Source organism: Heterodontus francisci, chromosome 4, assembly GCF_036365525.1.
Source record: "Heterodontus francisci isolate sHetFra1 chromosome 4, sHetFra1.hap1, whole genome shotgun sequence".
NCBI classification, from domain to species: domain Eukaryota; kingdom Metazoa; phylum Chordata; class Chondrichthyes; order Heterodontiformes; family Heterodontidae; genus Heterodontus; species Heterodontus francisci.
Genome location: NC_090374.1, coordinates 147,447,453 through 147,471,821, shown reverse-complemented (window position 1 = coordinate 147,471,821; position 24,369 = coordinate 147,447,453). Strand labels below are relative to the sequence as shown.

Below are 24,369 nucleotides of genomic sequence, written 5' to 3'. Positions count from 1 at the left end.
TTGGTGCCCCTCCAGTTCAGATGCAACCCGTCCTTCTTGTACAGGTCCCACCTTCCCCAGAAGGTATCCCAATGATCCATAGATCTGAAGCCCTCCCTCCTACACCAGCTCTGTAGCCACATGTTCAGCTGCACTCGCTGTCTGTTTCTAGCCTCACTAGCACGTGGCACCGGTATCAATCCTGAGATTACTACTCTGCTCGTCCTGCCTTTTAGCTTCCAACCTAACTCCCTATATTCGCTTTTCAGGTCCTCATCCCTTTTCCTAGCTATGTCATTGGTACCGATGTGTACCACGACTTCTGGCTGCTCCCCCTCCCCCTTAAGAATCCCGTAGACTCGATCCGAGACATCCCTAACCCTGGCACCCGGGAGGCAACATACCATCCGGGTGTCTCGTTCGTGTCCACAGAATCTCCTGTCTGTTCCTCTAACCATTGAATCTCCTATCACTATCGCTCTCCTATTCTCCCCCCTTCCCTTCTGAGCCACAGAGCCAGGCTCAGTGCCAGAGACCTGGCCGCTGTGGCTTTCCCCTGGTAGGTCATCTCCCCCCCCCCCCCCCCCCAAACCCCCAACCGTATCCAAAACGGTATACTTATTGTTGAGGGGAACGGCCACTGCACTGTGCGCCTAATCCCTTTCCTTCCCCTGACGGTCACCCAGCTACCTTTATCCTGTAACTTAGGTGTCACTACTTCCCTATAACTGCTCTCTATAACCCCCTCAGCCTCCTGAATGATCCGAAGTTCATCCAGCTCCAGTTCCCTAACGCGGTCTGTGAGGAGCTGGAGTTGGGTGCACTTCTCACAGGTGAAGTCAGCAGGGACACAAGTGGTGACCCTTACCTCCCACATCCTGCAAGAGGAGCATGCAACTGCCCTAGCTTCCATCCCCTCTGCTCTAAATTGACATCAGAGAATTAAAAAAAAAAATAAAGGAAAACCTTACCTTACCAAACCCTCCACACAGTCCTTTTTTTTTTTGGTTAGAGGAGGAGGATGGGTGGGAAACACTACACGTGTAGTGTTTTGGGTTTAGCCACTGCCCGAATATATAAGTTCTTTAAGATTTTGAAACAATTTGATCAGGTAGACTGAAGAAAAAGTGTCCACTTGTTGGGGTGTCCAAAGCTAGAGGTCATAAATATGAGATAATCACTAAAATCTAATAGGAAGTTCAGGAGAAAGAGTGGTAAGAATGTGGAACATTCGACGAGTAGTTGAGGCAAACAGGATAAATTTAAGGGAAAGCTCAATAAGCACATGAGGGAGAAAGAAATAGACGGACATGCGCTGATGAGGTTAGATGAAGAGGGATGGGAGGAGGCTCATGTGGAGCTTAAACATCAGCATATGCAAGTTGGGTCGAATGGCCTGTTTCTGTACTGTAGACTTGATGAAACCTTTCTTAAAACATAACTCTTTGACCAAGCTTTTGGTCACCTGTCTCTGTGACTGTCAAATTTTGTTTGAAAACTTTACTATGGTGTTTTACTACATTGAAAGTGCTAAAGAAAAACTTGCATTTATTTAGCAACTTTCACGACCACAGGGCACCTCAAAGCACTTTACAGGCAATGAGGTACTTTTGAATTGTAGCTACTGTTTAATTCAGGGAAAGCGGCAGCCAGTTTGCAAACAGCGAGCTCCCACAAACAGCAAGGTGATAATGGACCAGATAATCTGTTTTTGTGATATTGACTGAGGGATAAATATTGGCCAGGTCACCGGGGATCGCTCCTGTTTGAAATAGTGTTGTGGGATATTTTTATATCTACCTGAGAGAGGGCAGACAGGATCTCGGTTTAATGTCTAATTCAAAGACTGCACCTCTAACAGAGCAGAAATGCCTCAGTACTGCACTCAAGTGTCAGCTTTTGAATTTGTGCTCAAGTTGTGAAGTGGGTCTTGGACCCACAACCATCTGACTCGAGAGGTGAGAGTGCTACCAACTGAGCCACAGCTGAAATGCAAGTTGTTGTATCTGCACAGACTAATTGTGGAAGTTTTCCTATTTTGAGTTTATTTGATTATCTGATGCATCTTAAAAAGACCTTATGCTTGACTCGATATAAAAATGGAAGTGCTCACTTGTAAATTTGCAATTCTGTGTTTGTAGGTCACATTTCCTTTTACAATGCTGATACAAAGCAGTTATTGCATACTTTCAAGACAAAGTTTACTCAACCAGTAATTCCAGCCTTTATGGTAAGTCAGTAATAGACACTGTGCTGAAGGACAACTTTGGGGGAAGTGTTTGTAAACTATTGTAGCTCTGAAAATCTGATATTCAATGACGAACTGTTCTAATTGCACTTGCCCATTTGTGCAAATAACCAAAGGAAGGTTACTAAAACTGATGCATGCAAATAAGACTGCTTCTAATCTTAAAAGTACAAAAATAGTGCCAATAAAAAGCGGACTGTAGGATGGAGGTAAGTTCGATCCAGTGTATTTGCATTTGTTGGAAACTTGTAATGAGGCATGTGATCCAAAAATATTTCAGATAAATTGAGCAGCTGCTGCTTGCCTTTAAACTATTCTGCCTACTGTAAAATTCTCCTAAGTTCTTTGGGCTTTTTTTTTTATAATGAGCTGCATTTGTATGGATTAAACATGTTCTATTGCAGATTTTAGGAAATGTTCCATTATTTTGATTGACTCTTCCCTCCCCTTGCAGGTCTGGTGTGGTGGCCTAAACTTGTACACGGGACTCCAAGTACCGAGTGCTATAAAATCCTTCCAGAAGGGCGATGGTGGGTTGGGCGGCTCTGAAAACAGTTTAATTGGTCTTGCTCAATAATTGTTTGCGTGAGACTAACCTACTTAGAGTGATGTGATTTTAATTCCTCGCTGATTGGAAATCTGTGTCGTATAAGGAATGGAAGCGTGGATACGATGGACCAATCCCACTCTTTGGTTTTCCTTTCACACCCAGTTACGGCAAATGTTTTCAGCGTGTAATATACAAGCAAAGTTCTGTATCGTAACTCAGGGTTACATCCGTAGTCAGCCATGTCTTGTTGATCTGTGTTCATGAACTTCAAAAACATACATTTATGTGTAGTGTACATGCACTACTTCAGGGTTTTATCTACCATGTGCATCTGTACCCATGCCATTATTCCTTTAGCTGGAAGGAACATGTAAAATTCGCAAAAGAAACTAAGTTAATTCTGTGGCTTAACCTACAGAACTGACCTTCTAGAGATAAGGTAGAGGGTACTTCATACCTTCTATTGGGTGGGATAGTTCAGCTGGAATGCCAAGGAATTAATGAAGCCTATTGGATTGGAATGTTTGGTAATGGAGCTGAAGGCTATGATTGCACCAATATGAAGATAACACCAAAGCATGATGTTTAAATCTCCCTTTTAGTATGTACATGATCTTGTGAAGCTGCCTTATTTAACGTAACATGATGAGGTGTATATGAAAGGAATACAGAACTACAGCAAAATGAGCAGTCATTATTGGAGTAATTGTTAGTGAGCACTTTTATTATTTCGGCTGAGAATCTGTTAAACACTACTCTTCTTAGTGGAGGTACTTTACTACAATTAGCACAGTGTATGTATCCAGCACAACAGTTAAATTTCCAGGCACATAGGATTCAGAATTGGGCTTTGCCGCTAGAACAATTAATGTAATTCCTTAGTGTACATCATGAGCCATCTTAAATAGCACTGAAAATTGGTAACCCTTTAAAAGTGGCTGAGAGTAAATTTGAAGTTCAGATTGTGCAGATTACCTATATTAGAATGCACTGAAACTTTCAGTAAAGATAGAATGAATGATACAGTTAACCTGCCTGGGCTGAAAAAAAATAATTAGCACTGTCCATTGTGCACAAAGAGTGAACCCTCTCCTAGTATTAGTGCCTATAAAGTCCTGGCTTGCATTTGGTTTCCTCCAAGGTCATGTCAGCATCGTGAGAATGCTGTTTAAAAAAAAAAGTCTTGACTGACATCATCTTGGTCTAATGAATAAATTTGGGAGTTTTTAATCTTGCTGTCCATTTGTTCAATGTATAATTTGAGACTTAAAATACTCAGCTTGATTCGTATCACATGACTCCTCAAATTTAAAGGGTGATTTAGTATTAGCGTGGTTGAATTTAACCTTAATGGTAAATTCAAGTCGTGGATTTGATTTATCAGCCAATATTGTAATATTATCAATACAGTTTCTGCAGACATTTCTATTTTCTAATACCATAAACCTCACTTTTGAACCATTCCCAGACGACATTGTACTTGACTGTTTGACATCATCTCCAATCCAGTCTGTCAAACCACCTGCTCCAAGTTTCTGATCTTAGGAACTTGTGGCCTAAATTTACATTCAAAACCATGTTCCCATGCTGTGTTCAGCCAGAAAAACCAAGGGGCCTTTGACTTCTGCTGGAACTAGTCAGTTTGAAAACATGAATGTACCTTGGGGCAAAGTGTTAAACAGTTTATCCCATCACATCTCTGCAATCTTAGCTTGCATTTTTAATTAGATAACCAGCTAATCAATATGTGAAAGTGAATATCATTTCAGATAGTAATACCCACTTGAAGACTGCAGAGTGTTTCTTTCCATTCCAATTTCCTGCTCTCTATTGATGCCTAGGTGGTGTTAGTATTTTTTGTTAACTAATGAACCTACATTACTATATTTTGTAATGGTACTAATAGTCAAGATTTGTTTTTACTAGACTAAGTTTAACTAGTGAATACCATTCAAGTTAATAGGAGAGAGATATTGGAAGAATCATTCACCAGAGCTATAGACTGGGCAAATGGTTACATGTTCAATGGTACTAAATGAACAGCTGAGTATTGAAACATGTATTCACTCGAGTCTGTGTGCTGCACTTAAGGTGAATATGAACACGTTGCTTTCAGTCAGTATTTGGACTTCAGACTTGCTTTCTGTCTATGAGCCATAGAATATCAAACTGGGGACTTTAAAGCTGTCAATGAACTTGCAGCAACCACAATATGGAAAATTTTTATGGATGTTTAAAAGGAGAATGCTGCATAAATGTATTGCACTCAATTCATTATCCTTAATTCTATTACACCTGTCTTATCAAACAGAACAAAATATTATAACTAATCCTGTAGGGTGCATTAAAGGAGTTTACAGGTGCAGGATTTTGACTACCTTTAATTACTAAGTGTTTATCTTTTTTGTGTAAGCTATCACATACTGGGCTATAGCACAGCCTACTTATTTCTAGATTTAACTACAGTTTCATTATATGGTTTCATACTTTTCATTTATTGTGCATGTTTCATTGTAGTGTATATCACTTGTATAACAATATGCTAATGCTCTCCATTATATTAGCACCTAGGACCCGAGCAATAATCATTGTTCTGGTGCAACAAAACATGATTTTATTTCTTGGGTAAAATCAACAGTACTTGTCATAATAGGCATACAATTCATAATCATCTTGTCAAACTTTACACCTCAAATATTAAGTGAACTCTCAACTTAACTCCAGTAAAGTTGAATAAATTAAATGCCTGTAATGTGTCTTATGCATTTGGCTTTACAAAAAGATGTCACAGCAGAGATTTGACCTTGGAATTTCTGCATTGAAAGATGCTGACCAGGTAACTGCTTATCTCAGCTACATGTTTACCTGTTGTAATTGCAATATGACTTATGTAAGATATTTAAAGGGAGAAGTATATACTGTCTTAAAAGTAAATGACAAATTTGCTGCAACAAATCCATTGTACGCTTTCAACTATGTGCTGCTGTATTTTGGAGAAATGCAGCAAGTAACTCTGCATTATTTCTCAACGGGGAAGGGGCTTGTCTTTTTGTGTCTGTTCTCTCTGCAGTAAGTCCTTGGTAGGAGGTGCCTATTCATGGCTAAAGTGAGCTCTGTAACACTAAGCAAGGAAGCCATAACTGGGCAGACTGCTACATAGCAGTTACTGAGTATAAACAAGCAACACAGATGTAGTCCTAATTGAGAATGTACTGCAAAAATAAGCAATCCCCATTTTCTCTGTCCCACATTTTCCTTAGCCTGCTCCCCACCAGACATTAGTCAACAATGCAGAGTTATACGCACATGGTTTGGTTCTTGCTGAGTGACAATTGACTGTCTGCCCTTTTAAATAAGAGGCTTTTCCTTTTTAATATGATGCTTAGTTGTACTTGGTGCTAAGCAGAATATTCACTAACCCCAAGACTGTAAACTACTGAGAAGAGAAAGCCTGTGCTACAGATCTTTGCTATGCAGTTTCAACAGTAGTTGAATTTACTCAGGGTTGGAGAAAGTACCAAATATACAGCAAAAAAATTGATCATGCCATCTACACAATAAAACCTGCTTTGAAAACTGTTGGCTTTAATAATTGTTTACATTTACTTATTTATAATTTAATCAAATTGTTAATTATAAAGGAGACCATATACTCTTGGGGATAATAGACTCTGTCCAGTTACAAATAAAACAAAGTGCTGGAAATACTCAGCAGGTCACAAGATGAAAGGTCACAGACCTGAAACGTTAACTCTGCTATCTCCACAGATGCTGCCTGACCTGCTGAGTATTTCCAGCATTTCTTGTTTTTATTTCAGATTTCCAGCATCTGCAGTATTTTGCTTTTATTTCTGTCCAGTTACAAGCTTTTTTTGGAGGGGGAGGGGAACAATGCTATGTTTAATTTTACTTGTCAATTTTAAAGCAGTGGGCACACTGGAGTGATCAGATGAGGGAGTCCCATTGCATGCTTCATAACATTTTTTTTAAGCAAGATTGGGTACATTAAGTTTAGGTATTTATAGGTTGTAGTCCAGACCTGCAGTAGATTAATAAAAGGCTTCCACTTAGAGGGAGTAAGTACTTATTTGTACAATGGGGTTACTTCTAAAATAACAGACAATTTCTTCTTTTCAACATGGCATCAATACGAGCACTCTTCATGTATTTTGGTTTTTAATGTCAACACTGTAATGAATTTAGGTTTTGCCTTGGTCTCTGTACAGTAGTGCTAGGTGTTACTGTAAATCATCTGAAAATCTTGTGCCTATACTGCCCGATATCCAACAAGGTGATGGTGCATTAGATAAAAACAAGAAATGCTGGAACCACTCAGCAGGTCTGGCAGCATCTGTGGAAAGAGAAGCAGAGTTAACGTTTCGGGTCAGTGACCCTTCATCGGAGTGAAGGATCAAGGGCACAAACCTCATGTTGAGGCACATGTCACACTAGTAAGTTGATTCCAGTTCTATTTTACTTATTACTGTCATTTTTGATGTACAGTAACTAAAATAATTCACTATGTAATAAACAAATCTAATCATTCTAATCATGGCAAATTGTTTATTAGAGAGCATATAGGATACCCATGATATCTCCTGTCAAGCTGGAGGAAATGGATCATAATCCTGAACCATTTTTACTGGCTAGACTACTGACTGCCATTTACTGATAATTTTTTTCTTTGCTTTGATGAATCATTAATTATGCTACTTGAATAACTATTTACAAAACAAATCTCTTGTTCTCCCAGCTTCCATGAATAAATGTGAGAATCCATAACATATAAGCTATCTAATTGGGGTGTTTATTGCACCTTCACCCCATCTCAGCTCATGTGCTGCTGAAACCCTCATTCATTCTTCTGTTACCTCTGGATTTGACTGTTCCAATGCACTCCTGCTGGTCTCCCACATTCTATTCTCTCTAAAGTTGAGCTCATCCAAAACGCTACTGCCCGTGTCATAACCCGCACCAAGTCCTATTCCCCTAACGCTGCTGTGCTCGCTGACCTACAATGGCTCCCGTCAAGCAACGTCTGATTCCTTATTTTCAAATCCCTCCATGACCTTGCCCCTCCTTATCTCTGTAATCTCCTCCAGTCCCACAACTCTCCATGATATCTGCACTCCTCAATCCTGGCCTCTTGTGCATCTCTAATTTTAATCGCTCCACCATTGGTGGCCATGCCTTCTGCTGCCCAGGCCTCAAGCTCTAGAATACCCTCCCTACACCTCTTTGCCTCTCCACCTCACTTTCCTCCTTTGAGACACTCCTCAAGACCTACCTCTTTGACCAAGCTTTTGGTCATCTGACCAAATATCTCCTTTTGTGGCTCGGTGTCGTACTTTGTTTTATAATGTTCCTGTAAAGCGCCTTGGGCCATTTTATTACATTAAAGGCATTATATAAATAAAAATTGTTGTTACCTGTAATGGCACTGGATGCAGAGCGCTGCACAATTCCTGAGATTTAGAATATTTTCTCTTTTCTCAATTGCCAGCAAATTTTTTTAAAGATGGTAAACACAATCCTGAATAATGAGATCAGAAATTGGGCATCCTGTTTCATACCTGGGACTTTCCTGCACCTTCACCCCAACAGCTGGCAGAAACTATTTATTAGTCTTTTACATCTTACCATGATGAACTGATACTAAAATATTCCTGTGCAATGCAAATGAGAGCTAAACATATTGTGTGGATTCCAAATACCACATTCTAGTTCACAGTAATTAGAAGGACACAATCTAATTTTATGTCTGGAAAAAGCAACTTGAGATGAGTTGGCATGATTCATACTACTTGTGATCAGTCAGCATTTCAGGTTTCAATAACGTGCTTGGAATGCATTGACAACTGGGCTCCCACAATTTCTAAACAGCAAGCATATAAGATTTACAGTCTAAAAAGATAACAGTTCTCATTTTGTTATACAATGAAATTGATTTTATTGGTTGAGGGCAGGAATAATGCACAAAGCTCGAGAAGGGGGTAACAAACTGTGATTATAATCTACAAATAGGGCTCAGAGACCAAATGCAGGAAGGGTCCTAAGAATTGTCAAGCTTTCCAAGGGGGAATGAAGGACCAGGGTCTACAGAAGCACCAATACTCTTCACTCAGATTTCAGTTATACGTCCAAGTATATTCTAATTTTGGCCATTTGCATTAAACTTGAAATCATTTGGATTGCTTTTTTCGGTCAAACCTGACACTTCCAGCTTCTAGCTTACTTCACACAATTGTTCTTTTTTATTCATTGCTAACAACAAAATTGTGTTCATAGGTCAGAATACAAAGAGGAGTAGGAGTAGACCATTCAGCTGTCAAGCCTGTTTTGCCATTCGGTGAGATCATAGCTGATCTATATCTTAATTCCATCCACCTGGTTAGCTCCATACCCTCGTCTAGCAAAAATCTCATCAATCTCACTTAAAATTATTGATTGAACTACTATTTTCTACTTTTTGTGGGAGAGTGTTCCACCCTTCTAACACTATTTGCATGAAGAGGTGTTCCCTAACTTCTCGCCTGAATAGCCTGGATCTGATTTTAAGGTGATGGCCCCTTGTCCTAGACTCCCCCCACCAGCAGAAACCATTTCTCTCTATTTATCCTATCAATTCCTAAAAACTTCAGTCAAATCACACCATAACTCTCTATATTCCAGGGAATACAAGCCTATTGTATGTAATCTCTCCTCATGATCTAACCCTTGGAGCCCTTGTAACATTCTGGTTGCACTCTTTCCGAGGCCAATATATTCCCTTCAAGGCATGATGCCATGAATTGTACATGTATAGTTGCAGCAAAACTTCCTACTCTTTTATATTGTAGCCCTCTAGTTATAAAGGCTAATATTCCATTATACCTTTTGATTCTTTATAACTGGCTACTACATTTTAGTGATCTGTGTACATAGAGCCCTAAAACTCTTTGGATCGCTTTTCACTTTTTAAGTAATACTTGGATCTATTTTTTTTGATCTAAAGTGGATAACCTCACACTGTGTTGAAATTTATCTTGCCCACTCACTTCAACTAGCAATGACTTATCTACTTAACTTCTCTCTATGTTTTCTATCATCTAACGATCTCCTAAACAGGTCAATAATTCCATAAGTTTTAATTTTAGCTAATAGTCTCTTGTCTGCAGCCATATCAAATGCCTTCTGGAAGTCTACATAATTTTTTTTATTTGTTCATGGGATCTAAGTGTTGCTAGCAAGGTTTGTTGTCCATCCCTAGTCGCCTTTGAAAAGGTGGTGGTGAACCACCACCTTGAACCACTCACGTGGTGTAGGTACACCCACAGTGCTATTAGGGAAGGAGTTCCAGGATTTTGACCTAGCCACTGTGAAGGAATAGCAATATAGTAACAAGTGAGGATGATGTATGGCTTGGAGAGGTACTTGCAGGTGGTGGTGTTCCGATGCGCCTGCTGCCCTTGTTCTTGTAGGTGGTAAAAGTCACGGCTTTAGAAGGTTCTGTAGAAGGAGGTTTGGTGAGTTGCTGCAATGTACCTTGTAGATGGTAAACACTGCTGCCACTGTGTGCCGGTGGTGGAGGGAGTGAATGTTTAAGTTGGTGGATGGGGTGTTGATCAAGCGGGCCATTCAACCTCTCTAGCCTGCTCCGCCATTCAATAAGATCATGGCTGATCTGTTTGTGTCTTGAATTCCACACTCCCATCTACCCCCGATAACCTTTGATTCCCTTGCCGAACAAGAATCTGTCTACCTCCGCCTTAAAAATATTCAATGACCCCGCCTCCACCACCCTCTGAGACAGAGAGTTCCAAAGTGTCTCAACCCTCAGAGAAAAAAATTTCTCCTCATCTCTGTCCTAAAAGAGTGACCGCTAATTTTAAAACAGTGGCCCCTAGTTCTGGACTCACCCACAAGAGGAAACATCCTTTCCACATCCAAATTGTCAAGACCTTTCAGGATCTTACCTGAGGAACGGAGCAGTCAGCGGCGGACCTCTGTGGAAACGGGACCAGAGCGGGAGCTATAAATCGAGAGTGGGGCTGGATTTGAAAAGTGAAAAAAACTAAGTGACGTCATGGGAAATCTGTAAGCTGATTGCTTAGTAAATAACCGCTGTTAATGCCTGTAAATAGCTTTTAAAAATCGGAAAAGTACTTTTTTAAAAACCCTCAAATAGCTACGTAAGGTTGGTAATACTAAGGTTTTAGTGTAATTTATTAGTAATTAATTAGTAAGTGATGTTTGGACAGAGTGTAAGGCTGTGAGTTGTGTGTGTGGGATTTTACTGACTAGGGGAAGGAGGTGCTCTTTGCAGTCTTTTCCTTTCTGCCTTTTCAGCCTCCACGGTACAGGGAAAGAAGCTGATTGGCAAATAACTGGTTAGTTATTCTACTTATTACATTAGCAATAATTTTTTTGTAAAGCTAAGTAATGTCAGGGCAGCTCAACAGAGTGGAATGTGCTTCCTGTGGCACTTGGGAAGTTGTGGATGCACCATGTGTCCTTGATGAACACATCTGCAGGAAGTGTCACCGACTGCAGAAGCTTGGAGTGGCAGCTGGAGTCACTGTGGCACATTTCAGAAGGTAGTCACACCAGAGCTGAAGAAAGCAGAGGCAGAGAGGGACTGGGTGGCTGCCAGACAGACCAGAAGGTCAAGGCAGGTAGTGCAGGAGTGCCCGGAAAGCATAGGTGGCTCAGCTGTGCAGGGAGGGTGGAGAAAAGACAAGAGAACAATAGTCATAGGGGATTCTACAGTTAGGGGAACAGATAGGCGTTTCTGTGGTCGCAGATGTGATTCCAGGATGGTATGTTCCCTCCCTGGTGCAAGGATCATTGATATCACTGAGTGGCTACAGGGCATTCTGGAGGGTGAGGGTGCACAGCCAGAGGTCGTGGTCCACATTGGTACCAAAGATGTAGGAAGAAAGAGGGATGAGGTCCTGCAGGCTGAGTTTAGGGAGTTAGGAAAGAAATTAGCAAGCAGGAACTCAAAGGTAGTAATCTCCGGATTACTCCCAAGGCCACGGGATATTGAGGGTCTGGTCAGGACAAAGAAGGAGGCATATGTCAGGTATAGGCAGCTGGGATCGAGCGAGTCCCTCGAGGAGTATAGGAATGTAGGACTACACTTAAGAAGGAAATTAGGAGGGCGAAAAGGGGCCATGAGATTTCCCTGGCAGATAAGATAAAGGAGAATCCTAAAAGATTCTATAAGTATATTAAAAGTAAAAGGGTAGCTAGGGAGAGAGTAGGTCCCCTTAAGGATCAGTGTGGTAATCTATGTGTGGAGCCACGGGAAATGGGCGATGTATTAAATTAATATTCCTCATCTGTATTTACCGTGGAGAAGGTCATGGAAGCTAGTGAGTTCAAGGGAGGGAACACTGATATCCTGGAGCATATCAACATTACAAAGGAGGAGGTGTTGGAGGTTTTGAAGCGCATTAAGGTGGATAAATCCCCAGGGCCTGACCAGGTATATCCTAGGCTGCTATGGGAAGCGAGAGGAGATTGCTGGGGCCCTGGCAGAGATTTTTGTATCATCGTTAGCCACGGGTGAGGTACCGGAAGACTGGAGGATAGCTAATGTTGTGCCTTTATTTAAGAAGGGCAGCAGGGATAGGCCAGGGAACTACAGGCCGGTGAGCCTAACATCAGTGGTGGGAAAGTTATTGGAAGGGATTCTGAGAGACAGGATTTATATGCATTTGGAGAGGCAAGGTCTGATTAGGGATAGTCAGCATGGCTTTGTGCGTGGGAAATCATGTCTCACGAATTTGATTGAGTTTTTCGAGGAGGTGATCAAGAGGATTGACTAGGACAAGGTAATGTACGTTGTCTACATGGACTTTAGCAAGGCCTTTGACAAGGTCCCGCATGGTAGGCTGCTCCAGAAGGTTCGAACACATGGGATCCAGAGTGAGCTAGAAAATTGGATACAAAATTGGCTTGGTGATAGGAGGCAGAGGGTGGTAGTGGAGGGTTGTTTTTCAGATTGGAGGCCGGTGATCAGTGGTGTGCCGCAGGGATCGGTGCTGGGCCCTCTGTTGTTTGTTATATATATTAATGACTTGGATGTGAATGTAAGGGGCATGATTAGTAAGTTTGCAGATGACACCAAAATTGGTGGTATAGTGGACAGTGAAGAAGATTGTCTAAGGTTACAACAGGATATAGATCAACTGGGAAAGTGGGCAAGGGAGTGGCAAATGGAATTTAATGCAGACAAGTGTGAAGTGATGCATTTTGGGAAGTTAAACCAGGGCAGGACATATACAGTGAATGGCAGGGCCCTGGGGAGTGTTCTCGAGCAGAGAGACCTTGGCATGCAAGTACATAGCTCCCTGAAAGTGGCAACACAGGTAGACAGGGTGGTGAAGAAGGTGTATGGCATGCTTGCCTTCATCGGCCGAGGCATTGAGTACAAGAGTTGGGACGTCATGTTACAGTTGTACATAATGTTGTTTAGGCCGCATTTGGAGTACCGTGTGCAGTTCTGGTCGCCGCACTATAGGAAATATGTGATTAAGCTAGAGAGGGCGCAGAAAAGATTCACAAGGATGTTGCCTGGTTTGGAGGGCTTGAGTTATAAAGAGAGATTGGATAGGCCGGGTCTGTTTTCCCTGGAGTGAAGGAGGCTGGGAGGGGACATGATAGAGGTATATAAAATTGAGAGGCATAGATAGGGTAGATAGCCAGAGTCTGTTTCCCATGGTAGGGGTGACTAAAACTAGAGGGCATAGATTTAAGGTGAGAGGGAGGAGGTTTAAAGGGGATCAAAGGGGTAAATATTTCACACAAAGAATAGTAGGTAAATGGAATGAGCTGCCAGAGGAGGTGGTGGAGGCAGGAACAGTAGCGACATTTAAGAGGCATCTGGACAGGTGCTTGAATGAGCAAGGCATAGAGGGATATGGAATTAATGCAGGCAGGTGGGATTAGTATAGATAGGCATTATGGTCGGCATGGACGCGGTGGGCCGAAGGGCCTGTTTCTGTGCTGTACGACTCTATGATACGTGTTAGTGAGTATAGAAAAAGGAGAATGCACCAGATGAATGCATGGCTGGAGTGATGATGCAGGAGGGAGGGCTTCAGATTTCTGGGGCATTGGGACCATTGGAAAGATGGGACCTGTTCAAGCGGACAGTCTGCACCTGAACAGGACTGGGACAAATATTCTTTCAAGATGGTTTGCTAGTGCTGTTGGGGATGGTTTAAACTAGTTTGGCAGAGGCATGGGAACCTGAACGCAGTCTCCGATAGGACAATTTCAGGGCAGGGAACGGGAGGCAGAAAATTAGCGAGTGACTGAAAGACAGAAGAAACTAAGGTTAAAAAGTGTGCAGCACAGGAATTTGGCAGTGTTAAAGGGTATTTATTTAAATGCAAGGAGGATGTAAATAAAGCGAATGAGCTGAGGGCACAGATAGACACATGACAACATGATATCGTTGCTATAATGGAAACTTGGCTTAAAGTGAGGCAAGAATGGCAGCTCAACATCCCTGGATACAGAGTTTTCAGGTGGGATAGAGAGGGGGATAAAAAAGGGGGTGTAGCATTATTGGTTAAGGAATCAATAACAGCTTTGAGGAGGGATGATATGCTAAATGCATCATCAAATGAGGCCCTATGGGTGGAGCCCAAAATAAAAAGGGGCAGTCACACTACTAGGAGTGTACAAGACATGCCCAAATAGTGAGAGGGAGATAGAAGAACAAGTAAGTAGGCAGATTTATGAGTGCAAAATCTATAGGGCAATAATATTTGGGGATTTCAACTACCCAAATATCAACTGGGATACAAACAGTGTGAAGGACACGGAGGGCACAAAATTCTTGAACTGCATTCAATAGAACTTTTTTAGCCAGCACATAACAAGCCCAATGAGAGGGGGCACAATTCTAGTTTTAGTTTTTGGTAATGAAGCTGGGCAAGTGGATGAAGTAACAGTCGGTGACCACTTTGGAAATAGTGACCATGATACAGTTAGTTTTAGCATAACCATGGAAAAGGACAAGGATAAAACCGGAATAAAAGTTCTAAATTGGGAGAAGGCAAAATTTACGAAGCTGAGAGGTGACCTAGCGAAAGTGGACTGGATACAGTTACTTGAAGGAAAATCAGTGGCAAACCAGTGGGAGGTATTCAAAAGCGAGATTCTACAGGCACAGTATAGGCATGTCCCCACAAAGATAAAGGCCAAATCTAGAGCCCTCTGGTTAGCTGGAGGCTTACAGGGTAAGTTATACAATATCCAGGCTTCGCCTGATAAGTGGCAAATAACATTTGCGCCACACAAGTGCCAGGCAATGACCATCTCCAACAAGAGAGAATCTAACCATCTCCCCTTGACATTCAACGGCATTACCATCGCTGAATCGCCCACTATCAACATCCTAGGGGCTACCATTGACCAGAAACTGAACTGGAGTAGCCATATACATACCATGGCTACAAGAGCACGTCGGAGGCTAGGAATCCTGAGGCGAGTAACTCACCTCCTGACTCCCCAAAGCCTGTCCACCATCTACAAGGCACAAGTCAGGAGTGTGATGGAATACTCTCCACTTGCCTGGATGGGTGCGGCTCCAACAACACTCAAGAAGCTCGACACCATCCAGGACAAAGCAGCCTGCTTGATTGGGTCCCATCTACAAACATTCACTCCCTCCACCACCAACGCACAGTGGCAGCAGTGTGTACCATCTACAAGATGCACTGCAGCAATGCACCAAGGCTCCTTAGCACCTTCCAAACCCGCGACCTCTACCAACTAGAAGGACAAGGGCAGCAAATACATGGGAACACCACCACCTGCAAGTTCCCCTCCAAGTCACACACCATCCTGACTTGGAACTATATCGCCGTTCCTTCACTGTCTCTGGGTCAAAATCCTGGAACTCCCTTCCTAACAGCACTGTGGGTGTACCTACCCCACATGGACTGCAGCAGTTCAAAAAGGCAGCTCACCACCACCTTCTCAAGGGCAATTAGGGATGGGAAATTAATGCTAGCCTAGCCAGTGACGCCTACGTCCCATGAATGAATAAAAAAAAAGTTAAAGCAGAAAAAGAAAGCTTATGACGATCACAAAAATTGTAATACTTTAGAAAGCCTAGAGGAGTATAGAAAGTACAGGGGTGAAGTAAAAAAGGAAATTAGAAAAGAAAAGAGAGGACATGAAAAATTATTGGCAGGTAAAATCAAGAGGATAACTAAGGAAAGAGTAGGGCCTATCAGAGATGTACAAGGGAACTTATGCACGGATGCAGAAGATGTGGGCAGGGTTCTTAATGAGTTGTCTCTGTTTTCACAAAGGAGAGGGTTGATGCAAACATTGTAGTTAAAGAGGAGGAGTGTGAAATATTGGATATGGTAAGCAAAATGAGAGAGGAGGTACTAGAGGGTCTGACATCCTTGAAAGTGGATAAATCGCCAGGGCCAGATGAATTGCATCCCAGGTTGTTAAAGAAAGCCAGGAAGGAAATAGTGGACGTGTGAGGATCATCTTCAAATCCTCACTGGATACGGGCGAGGTGCCAGAGAATTGGAGGTCTGTGAACTTTGTACCATTGTTTAAAAGGGGTGCGAGGGATAGGCCAAATAATTATAGACCAGTCAATCTGACCTCGGTTGTGGGTAAATTATTGGAAAAGTTCTGAGGGACAGGATAAGCTGCTACTTAGAAATGCACGGATTAATCAGGGATAGTCAACATGGATGTGTTAAGGGAAGGTCACGTATTACTAACTTAACTGAGTTTTGTGAGGAAGTAACAAGGAGGATTGATGAGGGTAGTGCAGTGGATGTGGTCTACATGGATTTTAGTAAGGCATTTGACAAGGTCCCGCATGACAGACTGGTCAGTAAAATGAAAACCCATGGGATACAGGGGAACGTAGCAGGTTGGGTTCAAAATTGGCTCAGTGACAGGAAACAAAGGGTAGTTGTCGACAGATGTTTTTGCAAATGGAAAGTGGTTTCCAGTGGTGTTCCACAGGGCTGAATGTTGGGTCCCTTCCTGTTTGTGGTATATGTTAATGATTTGGACTTAAATGTGGGAGGCATGATTGGGAAATTTGCTGATGACACAAAAATTGGCCATGTAGTTGATAGTGAAGAGGATAGCTTTAGACTCCAGAATGATATCAATGGTTTGGTTGAGTGGGCGGAAAAATGGCTAATGGAATTCAATCCAGAGAAGTATGAGGTAATGCATTTGGGGAGGCAAACAAAGTGAGGGACTACACAATAAACGGGAGGATATTGAGAGGGGTAGAAGAAGTGAGAGACCTTGGAGTGCATGTCCACAGGTCCCTGAAGACAGTTTGATAGAGTGGTGAAGAAGGCATATGGAATGCTTTCCTTTATTGGCCGAGGTATAGAATACAAAAGCAGGGATGTAATGCTGGAACTGTATAAAACACTGGTTAGGCCGCATCTGGAGTTTTGCTTACTGTTCTGGTCACCACATTACAGGAAGGACGCAATTGCTCTGGAGAGAGTACAGAGGAGATTTACAAGAATGTTGCCAGGGCTTGATAGTTGCAGCTATGAGGCAAGATTGGATAGGCTAGGGTTGTTTTCCTTAGAACAGTGGAGGCTGAGGGGTGACTTAATTGAATTGTACAAAATTATGAGGGGCTTAAATAGAGTAGACAGAAAGGACCTGTTTCCCCTAGTGGAGAGGTCAATTACCAGGGGGCACAGATTTAAGGTGAGTGGTAGAAGGATTAGAGGGGACATGAGGAAAAACTTTTTCACCCAGAGGGTGTTGGGTGTCTGGAATTCACTGCCAGGAATGGTGGTGGAGGCAGAAACCCTCAACTCATCTAAAAGGTACCTGTACATGCACCTGAAGTGCTGTAACCTGCAAGGCTATGGACCAGGTGCTAGAAGGTGGGATTAGATTTGATGGCTAGTTTTTTCAGCTGGCAAGGACATGATGGGCTGAATGGCCTCCTTCTGTACTGTAAATTTTCTATGGTTATAAACTTCAATCAAGTCTCCCCTCACTCTTCTAAACTCGAGTGAAAACTTGTCCAACCTTTCCTTATAAGACAACCTGCTCATTCCAGGTATCAACCTAGTAAACCTCCTCTGACCTGCCTCCAATGCAGATACATCCTTCCTTAAAGAAGGAGACCAAAACTGCACACAGTATTCAAGCTGTGATCTCACCAATGTCCTGTATAACTGAAGCATGACATCCTTACTTTTATTTTCAATTCCTCTCGTAATAAAGGATAGCATTCCATTAGCTGCCTTTATTACTTGCTGTACCTGCATATTAACTTTTTGTGTCTCATGCACTAGAACACCTAGATCCCTCTGCACCTCAGAATTCTGCAGTCGTTCTCCGTTTAAGTAATACTCTGCTTTTTTTATTCTTCTTGCCAAAGTGAAAAACTTCACACTTTCCCACATTATATGCCATCTGCCAGATTTTTTCCCCACTCACTCAACCTATCTATATCAGTCTGCTACCTCCTTATGTCCTCTTCACAACATACTTTCCTACCAGCTTTGTCTCATCTGCAAATTTAGCTACCATGCCATTGCTCCCCTCATTTAAGTCATTGATATAAATTGTAAAAAGTTGAGGCCCCAGCACAGACCCCCGCGGGACTCCACTCGTCACATCCTGCCAATCAGAAAGGGATCCATTTAGGCATACTCTGTTTTCTGCCTGCCAGCCAATCTTCTATCCATGCTAATATGTTACCCCCTACACCATGAGCTCCTACTTTGTGCAATAACCTTTTATGTGGCACCTTGTCAGATGCCTTCTGGAAATCCAAGTACAGTACATCAACGGGCTCCCCTTTATCCACAGCACATGTTACTCCTTCAAAGAACTCCAATAAGTTGGTTAAACATGATTTCCCTTTCACAAAACCATGCTGACTATTCCCGATTACCTTGAGTTTTTCTAAGTGCCAATCTATAGCCGCCTTAATGATCGAGTCTAACAACTTCCCCACGACAGACGTCAAGCTAACTGGCCTATAGTTACCTGTTTTCTGCCTCCCCCCCCCCCCCCCCCCCACCACCCCACTTCTTTAATAGCGGGGTTATATTTGCTACTTTCCAGTCTGATGGAACCTTTCCAGAATCCAGCGAATTTTGAAGAATTAACACCAACGCATCTACTACCTAATTAGCCGCCACTTTTAAGACCCTAGGATGAAGCCCATCAGGACCCGAGGACTTGTCAGCCTGCAGTTCCCATCAGTTTGCTCAGTACCGTTTCCCTGGTGATTGTAATTTCACCAAGTTCCTCTCTTCCTTCCACCTTCTGATTTACAGCTATTACTGGAATGTTCTTGTATCCTCTACAGTGAAGTCAAAAGCAAAATATTTGTTCATTTCATCTGCCATTTCTTTATGATCCACCATTAACTCCCCATTCTCACTCTCTGGAGGACCAATACTCACTTTACTCGCTCTTTTCCTTTTTAAATACCTGTAGAAACTCTTGCTGTCCATTTTTGCGTTTCTACCTAGCTTCCTCTCATATTCTAATTTGTTTCTCCTGATTAACCTTTTAGCCCTTCTCTGTCATTCTTTATGTTCTGACAAATCATCTGACCTACCACTCATGTTGGATGGTGTCGAGCTTCTTGAGTATTGTTGGAACTACATTCATCCAGGTAAGTGGAGAGTATTTCATCACAATCCTGACTTGTGCCTTGTAGATGGTGGGCAGGCTTTGGGGAGTCAGGAGGTAAGTTACTGCAGAATTCCCAGCCTCTGACCTGCTTTTGCAGGCACAGTATTTATTTGGCTGGTCTAGTTACATTCTGGTCAATGGTAACCCCCAGGATGTTGATGGAAGATTCAGCAGTGGTAATGCCACTGAAAGTCAAGGGGAGATGGTTAGATTCTCTCTTGTTGGAGATGGTCATTGCCTGGCACTTGTGTGATGTGACTGTTATTTGCCACTTATCAGCCCAAACCTGAATGTTGTCCAGCTCTTACAGCATGTAGGCACAGACTGCTTCAGTGTCTGAGGAGTTGTGAATGGTACTGAACACTGTGCAATCATATCCCCACTTTGACTTTATGACAAAAGGAAGGTCATTGATGAAGCAGTTAAAGATGGCTGGGTTGAGAATAGTACCCTGAGGATCTCCTGCAGCAATGTCCTGGAGCTGAGATGTTTGGCCTCCAACAACGATAACCATCTTTCTTTGTGCTAGGTATGACTTCAACCAGCGGAGAGTTTTCCCCCTGACTCGCATTGATTTCAATTTTGTTAGAGCTCCTTGATGCGACACTCGGTCAAATGCTGCCTTAATATCAAAGGTAATAACTCTCACCTCACCTTTGGAATTCAGCCCTTTTTTCCATGTTTGGACTGAGGTCTGGAGCTGAGTGACCCTGGCAGAACCCAAAATGAGCATTAGTGAGCAGGTTATTGCTGAGTAAGTGCCACTTGATAGTACTGTCAATGACACCTTCCATCACTTTGTTGATGATTGAGAGTAGACTGATGGAGCAGTAACTGGCCAGAGTGGATTTATCCTGCTTTTTGTGGACAGGACATACCTGAGCAATTTTCCATATTGTTGGGTAAATGCCAGTAATGTAGCTGTACTGGAACAGTTTGGCTAGGGGTGCGGCTAGTTCTGGAGCACATGTCTTCAGCACTATAGCCTGGATGTTGTCAGGGCCCATAGCCTTTGCTGTTTCCAGTGCCTTCAGCTACTTCTTGATATCACGTGGAGTGAATTAAGTTGCCTGAAGACTGGCCTCTGCGATGCTGGGGACCTCAGGAGGAAATACATTCACGGACAATCACCTGTCTACTATTCCTCATAAAATTGAATTAGGTTCATTAGACATGACCTACCCTTTGCAGATCCATATTGGCTCTCTTTAACCAGCTCAAATTTTTCCAAGTGCTCAGCCACTCTGTCCTTAATTATAGATTCAAATAACTTAGACAATCAGTTCTTTAATTTCCTGGTTTCTGTCTTTCACCTTTCTTATATAATGGAGTTATATTTGCAATTTCCCAATCAAAAGGGACAATTCCTGAATGGAGAGAGCTGTGGCTAAAGCATCTGCAATATCCTCCCCTACTTCCTTTAACACCCTGGGGTGGAAACTAATGATTTGTCAGTCTTTAGTTTTTATTTTATTTTTTCTAAAATTATTTTCCTGCTTACATTGACTTTAGTGAATTCTAGTTCATGAGTAATTTTCTTGGAATGTGAGATATATTATCCTCTTCCTCTACTGTGAAGACTGACAGAAAGTGAACTCTGCCATTTCCTTATTTTCATTTGCAATATTACTCGCATGGTGTTTTTAAAGGGCCCACATTACCCTTGACTACCCTTTTTTTCTAAGATACTTGCAAAAGCCTGTTGTGTTAATCTTGATATCCCTTGCAAGTTTCTTTTCATATTCCTCTTTGCAGCTGTTACTACTTTGTTTTTCTTTGCTGTTCTTTATATCTATCTCAGTCCACTGCCTGTTTTATTTCGTCAGTCGAGTGCTTTCCCCATGGGGTCCTGTAATAAGCTGAAGTATTTTTTGAACACCACCCCAGCACTGTTCATCTGTAGTTTTACGCAATATGACGAGTTTGTAATCATTCGTCTCCGTCGCATCCATTTAAAGATAGCCTTGCCAAAACCTGGAGTCTTAGTTACCTTAAGTTTCTCCTTTTTGAACCTAATATTGTATTTGATCATTATTATGATCATTGTTAGATAAATGTTCTCTTACTATTAGATTATTAACTAAGTCTGGCTCATTACTTATTACTAAATCTAGAATGACCTGCCCTCTTGTTGGTTCTGGAACATATTGCTCCAGAAAACTACCATGAATGCAACAACATGTATTTATATAGCGCCTTTAACATAATAAAACAACCCAAGGCACTTCACAGGACCGTTGGAAGCAAAATTTGACACAAGCCATGTTAGGTGATATTACGGCAGATGGTCAAAAGCTTGGTCAAAGAGGTAGGTTTTACCGGTATCTTAAAGGAGGATAGAGAGGTCAAGAGGTGTAGGGAATTCCAGAGCTTAAGGCCTAGTCAGCTGAAGGCCCGGCCAACAATGGTGGAGCAATTAAAATCAGGGATTTTCAAGAGGCCAGAATTGATGAGCACCGATATCTTGGAGAGTTGTGGGGCTGGAAGAGATTGCAGAGGTAGGGAGGGGGTGAGGCCATGGAGGGATTTGAAAACAAGGATGAGAATTTTAAAATTGATGCATTGCTTGACCGGGAGCCAATTAAGGTCAGTGAGCACAGGGATGATGGGTGAATGGGACTTGATGCAAGTAAGGACACCGGCAGCAGAGTTTTGTATGTACTCAAGTTTACAGAGGGTAAGATGTTGGAGGCTGGCCAGGAGTGTGTTGGAATAGTCAAAGCTCGAGGTAACTCAAGGAATTTACTACCTTTCTGACTTGAGCTACCCTGCTCTTCCCAATCTATATGAAAATTAAAGTCTCCTATTAAAATAACTTTGCTTTTACTGCAAGTTAATTTCTGAATTAATACATTCTGTCACTTCATTGCTGCTATCAGGAGGTCAGTAGATAACTTCCATTAATTTTAAGTCCTCTCTTGTTCCTCAATTCTAACTATAGACTCTTTGCTGATTGCTTTCCCTTGCCTATATCCTTTCTTACTAATACTGTAATAGTATTTTTAATCAATAAAGCTAACCACCCTCCTCTTCCAGTTTCCCTAATCTTCCTAATGACCTTATAAGCAGGAATATTTAACTCTCAATCATGGCTAACTTTCAGCCATGTCTCAGTAATGGCCACCATGTCAAACCCTCTTAAGTATTTGAGCCTCTAATTCTTTCAATTTATTTCTTATATACCATGTATTAGAATATAAAACTCTCATTTGGGCAAGAGACCCTAACCTGTCCTCCTGCCCTGATGCTGGTTTTCTGTCACTATTTAATGTGTTCCTTATTTGTCATTCCAGTTGTAACTACATAGTAATCTCTTCACTGTTCTCTGTTCTTATTTCATTTTTGATCTTTAAACTATATATTTTTTTTACTATATTTTCTGACTGAGTCTTCCTCCTCCACCCCCCGCCCACATCAATTTATTGGTTTAGACCCATTTACCACCCTATTTATCCTCTCTGCTAGGACCTTAGTCCTAGCCCAGTTCGGTTGCAGCCAAACCAACAGCTCCGTCCTATCCCAGTACTGTTGCCAGTGTCCCGTGAAATCTAACCCTTTCTTTTCACACCATTCCTTTAGCAATATATTCACCTTCCTGATCTGTTTGTCCCTGTGCCAATTATCTCGTGGCTTGGGTAATAGTCCTAAGATTTATCACCCTTCAGATCCTGCTTTTTAATTTAGCTCCTAACCTCTGACAATCCTTCAGCAGGACCTCCTCCCTTTTCTTCCCCATGTCATTGGTCCTCTGACTGGAAGGAATACTGAATTTCCTAAGATTCAAGCAGTTCAACTCTAAAGCATGATTTTGTGGAACACTGCTTTGTCTCAAAATCCATGCCTGGAGTTAGAAGGCTTCATTCCTGTCCCTCCTGCACTGACCACCCCCGAAGTGGCCAACAGGACACCAAGCCATCCAGACTGGAAGGAAGTGTGCTATTCTTACTGAGATATTCAAAGCCCTTAAGGATATAAGCAAATTGACCCTGAGAAACATTGTAGCAAACGATAACCTGATTGGCCTGTTGTAACATCTATGTATTTCCATGTCCAAGTGAAATACAAGCACTGGCTACATAAAGTAAAATTACATAGAAATTTTAACACACCATTTTGCCCAACCAGTCTATGTATTGTTTATCCTCCACATGAACTGTAGTCCTAATCCCAGGTGCCAATCTTCATCACAAATCTCTATTACCTTTGTTTTCAAATCCAGGAGGCCGTAATCAGCAACCACAGCCAATTATGGGGCCCATACAAATATCTTTCACTTAAGTGTTGCATATCATGATATAATTTGCTTTATTGTTAGTACATAGAAACATGAGTTGGCCCTTCTGCCCCGTGAACTTTGGCCACCATTCAATTAGATCATGTCTGATCTGTAGCTCAACTCCATCTACCCACCTTGGTTCCTTAATTCTTAGATTTTTGTTAGGGCATGGATATTATCAATCTTAGTTTTGAAATTTTCAATTCAACTGCTTTTTGGGGGAGAGTGTTCCAGATTTCCACCATCCTTTGTATGAAGAAATGCATTTTCACATCACCCTGAATGGCCAATCTCTAAATTTAACATTCTGCGCCTTTTGTTCTGGACTCCTGCACAAAAGGAAATAGTTTGTCTCTACTACCCTATCAAATCCTTTAATCATCTTAAAGACCATAATTAGGTCATCTCTTAATCTTCTATACTCAACTGAATACAAGCCTAGTCTTTGCTACCTGTCTTCATAATTTAACCTTTTAGCCCCTTAATCATTCTGGTGAAACTGTGCTGCAGGCCCTCCAAAGCCAAAATATCCTTCCAGAGGTGTGGTGCTAGAACTGAACACAATACTCTAGATGGGGTCTAACCAGAGCTCTATACAGCTGTAACATAAATAACCCATTTGTATTCCAGCCCTTTTGAGATAAA

At 41.9% G+C, this 24,369-nt stretch overlaps 1 protein-coding gene across 2 annotated transcripts in view; it reads left to right on the top strand.

The window, feature by feature from the left end:
* fsd1l (fibronectin type III and SPRY domain containing 1-like) overlaps positions 1 to 6,447 on the top strand; it is a 96,151-nt gene extending 89,704 nt beyond the window's left edge. Inside the window, exons 13-14 of one of the 2 annotated variants that reach the window (XM_068030299.1) lie at positions 2,121 to 2,209; positions 2,682 to 6,447. In XM_068030299.1, the coding sequence (XP_067886400.1) occupies positions 2,121 to 2,209; positions 2,682 to 2,804 (212 nt within the window). In that variant the 3' untranslated portion in view covers positions 2,805 to 6,447. The remainder of the gene's footprint in view (positions 1 to 2,120; positions 2,210 to 2,681) is intronic. The other variant, XM_068030300.1, reaches the window with a different exon arrangement.
* The last annotated feature ends 17,922 nt before the right edge of the window (positions 6,448 to 24,369 follow it).